The sequence below is a fragment of the Ammospiza caudacuta genome, chromosome 26 (assembly GCF_027887145.1).
Source record: "Ammospiza caudacuta isolate bAmmCau1 chromosome 26, bAmmCau1.pri, whole genome shotgun sequence".
NCBI classification, from domain to species: Eukaryota; Metazoa; Chordata; class Aves; order Passeriformes; family Passerellidae; genus Ammospiza; species Ammospiza caudacuta.
The window spans coordinates 4582417-4588639 of record NC_080618.1 but is presented as its reverse complement, the minus strand read 5'-3'; the positions used below and the strand labels follow the sequence as shown (position 1 = coordinate 4588639).

The 6223-nt window shown below is 65.0% G+C and overlaps 1 protein-coding gene across 1 annotated transcript; it reads right to left on the bottom strand.

Moving 5' to 3' along the window:
- Window positions 1-591: 591 nt before the first annotated feature.
- On the bottom strand, window positions 592-5803 carry LOC131568154 (skin secretory protein xP2-like). The gene is made up of 4 exons (XM_058820075.1): window positions 5525-5803; window positions 5086-5265; window positions 4649-4847; window positions 592-950 (listed from the first exon to the last, which is right to left on the bottom strand). The coding sequence occupies exons 1-4, from the start codon at window positions 5801-5803 to the stop codon at window positions 592-594; spliced, it is 1017 nt and encodes a 338-aa protein (XP_058676058.1).
- Window positions 5804-6223: the final 420 nt, after the last annotated feature.

Below are 6223 nucleotides of genomic sequence, written 5' to 3'. Positions count from 1 at the left end.
TCCCGAGCCCGCCTTTGGCTGCTCATCCTTCCCGTCCCCGTCACGGGATTTTTAGGGCATCTGACTCATGGATTTCGGAGCCTTGGCAGGGCCGCGGGGCAGCTGCGGCTCCCAACAGGCGCTTCCCCCCTCCCGGGGTGGCACCGGGCCAGCCCGGCCGGCTCCTGTCGCTGTCCCCGTCCCCGCTCGGACCCTGCCCCCGCATTCCCGCAGCCACCCCCAGCATTTCCACATCTGCTTTTTGGAGATATCGCTGCTAAATCCGGCCCAGGCTCAGCCTGGCTTGTCCGCTCTCGGGTGAGTTGGGGACAGGCAGCGCTGGTCTCCCCCGTCCCCAGGGTGATGGGGACAGGATCCGCTGTCATTACCCGCCCTTCCTCCGCCCTCCAGCTCCCAGGGAAAGCCCTGGAGCAGGGAAAAATGGGAATGGCAGGACCTGGAGGGGACTCTGGAGGAGGGGACCCCTCTCTGTGGCCGCCATGGTGCCCCCCGAGGGTGGCGGGCACGGGTGACCCCCCGTCCCTGTCCCCTCCCGCCTGGCACCGCTGGCAGCCCCTTCCCAGCGCGGGTCTGGCAGGGGGACAGTGACACCTACAGGAACGCGACAGGGGCCACCCGCGTGTCCCCCCCCGGCGGGCGGGGTGGGTCCCCTGCCACCCCCGGGGCTGGGCACGGGCCGTTCCCTCTGCGTCCTTTGGGAGTGGCGGGCACCGGGGCGGGTCCCTGGGCACCGGAGCGGGTCTTTGGTACCACAGCGGGTCCCCAAAACCAGAGCGGGTCCCTTCCCTTGGGAGTGGGTCCCTGGGCACTGGAGCGGGCACTGCAGTGGGTCCCCAGCGCTGGAGCAGGTTCCTGGCACCTGAGCAGGTCCCCAAAACCGGAGCGGGCATTGGAGCAGGTCCCTGGCACTGGCGCAGGTCCCTGGGCATCTCTGCCCACCTCGAGGGCCTCTGAGGAGGGGCAGGAGCAGGGTGGGCAGTGCCCAGGTGGGGACAGCTCCCCTGGCTGCCGTCACTCCCAGGAACAGATCGCACAGATCCCACACTGGAGCGGGTCCCCAAAACTGGAGCGGGTCCCCAAAACTGGAGAGGGTCCCCTGGGCACCGGAGCAGGCATCAGAGTGGGTCCCCAAAACTGGAGTGGATCCCGTGCACCAGAGCGGGTCCCTGGGCAGCTCTGCCCACCTCGAGGGCCTCTGAGGAGGGGCAGGAGCAGGGTGGGCAGTGCCCAGGTGGAGACAACCCTGCTGGCTGTGGTCATTCCGAGGAACAGATCCCACAGGTCCGGTCGATGTCCCCAGATGGACCCTGCTGGGTTCTGACAGGTCTGGAGCCCCCAGAGCCACGTTAGATCCAGGCTGGAGCAGCAAATTCCCCTCAGGAAGGCAAGGCCAGGCCAGGCCTGGCAGGATTGTATTCCACACAGGATCCATGGAGGGGCTACAGGAGAAACGGGACCCCAAACGCTGATCCCGGGGCTGGGAATGTCAGAGCCTCCCCACACACCATGGGTGGTGCCTTGGGGTGATGTCCTGGGACTCTGCACCTTCCCACACCAGGAAATCCCATCCTGAGGCATCCAAAAAATGGGAAACTGGGAAAAAACTGATCCTGCTGCAGCCATGGCCACAGGGAAACAGCTCCAGGGCATTGGAGATGTTCCAGAGATCCACCAGGCACGGAGACCTGTCCCAGAATTCCATGGAGAGCCATTCCAGAGATGCACAGGGTGTGGAGAGATGTTCCAGAGCTCCATCAGGCACGGAGACTATTCCAGAATTCCATGGAGAGCCATTCCAGAGCTCCATGGGGTGTGGAAAGCCATCCCACAGCTCCACCAGGCCTGGAGATTCATCCCTCAGCTCCACCGGGTGTGTGGAGCCATTCCAGAATTCCATGGCCATGGAGAACCATCCCAGAGCTCCACACCAGGCATGGAGAGCTATTCCAGAGCTCCACTGGGCGTGAAGAGCCATTCCTGACCTCTCCTGGGCTTGGAGAACCATTCCAGAGCTCCAGTGGGTGTGAAAAGCCATTCCAGAATTCCAGTGGGTGTAGACAATCATTCCAGAGCTCCAGGGTGTGTGGAGAACCATTCCAGAGCTCCACTGGACATGGAGAACCATTCCAGAGCTCCACTGGGTGTGAAAAGCCATTCCAGAGCTCCGGTGGGTGTGGAGAACCATTCCAGAGATCTGTTGGGCTTGGAGAACCATTCCAGAGCTCCACTGGGTGTGAAAAGCCATTCCAGAGCTCCGGTGGGTGTGGAGAACCATTCCAGAGATCTGTTGGGCTTGGAGAACCATTCCAGAGCTCCAATGGGTGTGAAAAGCCATTCCAGAGCTCCGGTGGGTGTGGAGAACCATTCCAGAGCTCCACCAGACATGGAGAACCGTTCCAGAGCTGTGTCGGGCTTGGAGAACCGTTCCAGAGCTCCAGCGGATGTGGAAAAGCCATTCCTGAGCTCCACTGGACATGGAGAACCGTTCCAGAGCTCCACCACGTTCCAACCTCTCCCAGCTCATCTCCAGCTCCAACTCACACTTCTCCAGGAGGCTCTCCCCACAAATCCCCTCCTCCGGCCGCGTTCCTGTCCCCGCGGGCAGGGCAGGGCCACATCCTCACCCTGGCACCGCCTGGAACACCCTCAGGTGCCCTCCCGGTGCCAGCTGGGCCGGGTTGGGAACGCCACAGGAAATCCACGCTCGGGGAGCAGCAGGGATGAGGGGTGTGGGCTAGCTGGCCCCAATCCTCCTGGTTTTTACCATTTTCCCAAATTTTTGCAGGGATCGGGTTCCTGCCAGCCCCTCGGTGGCACCAGTGGAGCCGGGAGTGGGAGGGGTGGGCACAGCCCTTTGTGCTGCCCCCAAATCCCGCAGGATTGGGGCTTTTCCCAGCCCGGCCACTTTCCCTGGAGCCCCCCTGCTCCTCATTCCCACCGAGGAGTTTGGGTGGAGGGGGAAACTGAGGAGGGGGATGATGATTTTCTATCCCCAAAAACCAAAACCCTCCCGGCAGAGCCGAGCTCCCGGCGCTGAAACATCTGCAGAGAATTCCCGGCTAATCCTCGGCAGGCTCGGGAGCACAGCGAGGCTTTGCACAAGGCTCTGGCCTCTTTTCCTGCCGCTCCTCCCGGCTCCAGCCGCCTCTTCCCGAGCTCTAATCCATGTTCTCCTGCTCTGCTGCTGCCGGAGAGCTCCGGACACTCGGCAGCTTTAGAGGGAAATGTTTCTCCTGGCCAGGATCACCCCGGAACGTGCAGATTCCCAGCCAGGACCAGGCAGGGATTTTGTGGCTTCCCGGGAATGATCCCGGCTGGGAAGAGCTGGATCTCCAGGATCCTCAGAGCGAGGCCACCTCATCGCTGGATCTGGGGGTGCAGGGTCCCTGCTTGGGGGTCCCCAGAACCTTGGGGACACCCAGAAATGGGGGACAGGGTCCTGCTTTGATGCCAGCCCAACAGAATGATCCCGGCTGGGAAGAGCTGGATGTTCCCTGCTCCAGGACCCTCAGGATCACCGTGGCCACCCCATCCCCGGATCTAGGGGTGCTCAGGATCCCCAAAACCTTGGGGACACTCAGGAATGTGTGGGGAGGACACCCAGAAACGGGGAGCAGGGTCCTGCTTCGATGCCAACCCCGCAGAATGGTCCCGGCTGGGAAGAGCTGGATGTTCCCTGCTCCAGGATTCTCAGAGCGGGACCACGCTGTGGTCACCCCATCCCTAAATCCCGTCCCTGCTCAGGGTCCCCAGAACCTTGGGGACACCCAGAGACATGGAGGGGACATCAAAAATGGGGAGCGGGGTCCTGCTTCGATGCCAGTCCCACAGAATGATCCCGGCTGGGAAGAGCTGGATGTTCCCTGCTCCAGGATCCTCAGCGTGAAGCCACACCGTGGTCACGGATCTGGGGGTGCAGCGTCCTTGCTCGGGGCCCCCAGAGCCTTGGGGACACTCAGGAATGGGAGAGGGACACCCAGAAATGGGGGGCAAGGTCTTGCTTCAATGCCAACCCTACTGTGAGGGCGGGTGGGCCCTGCGTTGGATGCCTGAGGTGGGGCACCCCTCTCCCTCTGGAGGTACCTGCACCCCAAATTTCCCCCTGAGCCATCCAGATGTGCCCAGACATGTCCAGATGTGCTCAGACACATGTCCAGCTGTGCCCCCAGCCAGGCTGGAGCACTCTTTCCCCCCCTCTGCACAGGGGTGTCCCCACTCGTGTCCCCACTCGTGTCCCTTTCTCTGTGTCTGAGGGCTCCACCCGAGCCCGGCACCACTCCGGGCAGGGGGAGCAGAGGTTCCCCCTCCCCAAAGGCTTTGGGGGGCACCCGTCCATCGCTGGGGTGGCGCTGGGAGCCGGGCACAGCCCGTGCCCCCCGTTCCACCGGGACCCCGAGCCCCACGGAACGAGGCTGTGCCAACCTTCAGGTGTCCCCCAGCGGCCTCCTGTCCCTGTCCCTTGTCCCCTGTGCCTGTCCCCGAGCCCAGGCTGGCTCCGCGAAGTTCTCCGGGCGCTGCAGCGAGCCGGGATCGCATCCCCGGCAGCCGCGGGGCTGCGGGAACCGGGGACGGCTCCGGGAGCGGCCCCGGGGGCGCGGCACGCCCGAACCCCCAACATCGCCCGTTTCCTTTCATTTTCACCCCAAACCCAGCGCGGTCTGAGGGTTCTCCCCTTCCCAGCGGCGGCTGCCGGGGATCGGGAGCGATCTCCGGGCACAAAGCTCCGAGCCGAGCCCAGCCCGCGGCTCCGGCGCGATGCGGGCGCGGGGACGGCGATTCCCGCACGCAGGAACCGGAGCCACGAGCCCAACTTTGCCCGCTGAGTGCCCACACGGCGTTCCCAAGCTCTGGAATGATCATGGGGAGGATGGAGGGCAGCGAGAGGGGGAGAAGCGGAGATTTCTCCCGAAACGCAAATCCTGGTTCTCCAAGGGGAGCGGGGATGGGAGACGGGCAGGGCTGGGCTGCGGGGTGATCCCGCCCGCTCTGGCTCCGAGGGGGCGGCTGGGCTGGTGTCCCCCGCGTCCCCCTTGTCCCCTGAGCCCCCCGAGTGCCCCCTGTATCCCCCTCCGCGTTCCAAGTTGCCGGGGAATAGGGGATGAAGTTGAGCCCCTCTCTGTGGTGCCGCAGCGCCGGTGCCAGCTCGGAGGGGCTCGCCCCCCGCCCCAGCCCCTCGCCCATGGGTTGGGGACGCGCCACCTCGGGCGGGCGACAGCCGCCGCCACCACCCCGCCCCCGGCACCCCCGCCGGGGCCGCTCACTCACCTACGAGGAGGACGATGCAGAAGGCGTTTGCCAAGATCATGGTAGGAAATCCACGCGCTCCTCCACGTGTGCGAAAAAATTATGTTTAAAAAAAAAAATCAGGCAAAAAAAAAAAAAAAAAAAAAAAAGAGGGGGGAGGGGGGGGGTAAAAAAAATATATGAATAATTCCCAAGGCGGTCAGGTAGATCCCAAATCCGAAGCGGAGGGAAGGAAGGGGGGATGCTCCGCCCGGCCGGAGCCGGGTCCTCAGCCGCTCGCCGCCTCCCGCATCCCCGGCGGGCTCCGCTGCGCGCTCCGGGCTCCGCCGGGCTCCCGCCGGCTTCTGCCGAGCTCCGGCTGCCGGGGAGGGGGCGCGGCGAGGGGCGGCTGCGCTCCGCCGAGCCCCGGCGAAGGGGCAGAGCCGGCGGGGCCGCCGTCCCCTCCCCGCCCCTCCGCCGGGGCCGCCCTTCCGCCCGGGGCGGGGGTCGGGGGGGGCCTCGGTGCGGGGCTGTGCTCGTTATCCTCCGTCCCCGGGTCCCCATCCCTCTGTCCATCCATCTGTCCGTCCATCCATCCCGGGATGCACCTGCCCGGCCCCTCCGGGGACCCCCGCGGCTCCCGCGATGCCGCAGAGCCCAAGGCGAGACCCCCCCAGCCCTCCCCAAATTCCACCCCCGGGACCCCCGAGCTGCTCCGGCCGAGGGGGGGAGAGGAGGGGACACCCGGGGGGGCGGCAGGGACAAGGTGGCACATCCCTGGATAGGTGACAGAGGGACACCAGGGGGCTGCAGGGACAAATTGCCGCATTCTGGGATGGGTGACAGCCATGAGGGTGGCAGAGGGACACTGGGACAAGGTGCCACATCCCTGGGTGGGTGACACCAGAGGGCTGCAGGGACATGGTGCCATATCGCTGGATGGATGACAGCCATGGGAACGGGAGAGGGACACTGGGACAAGGTGCCACATCCTTGGGAT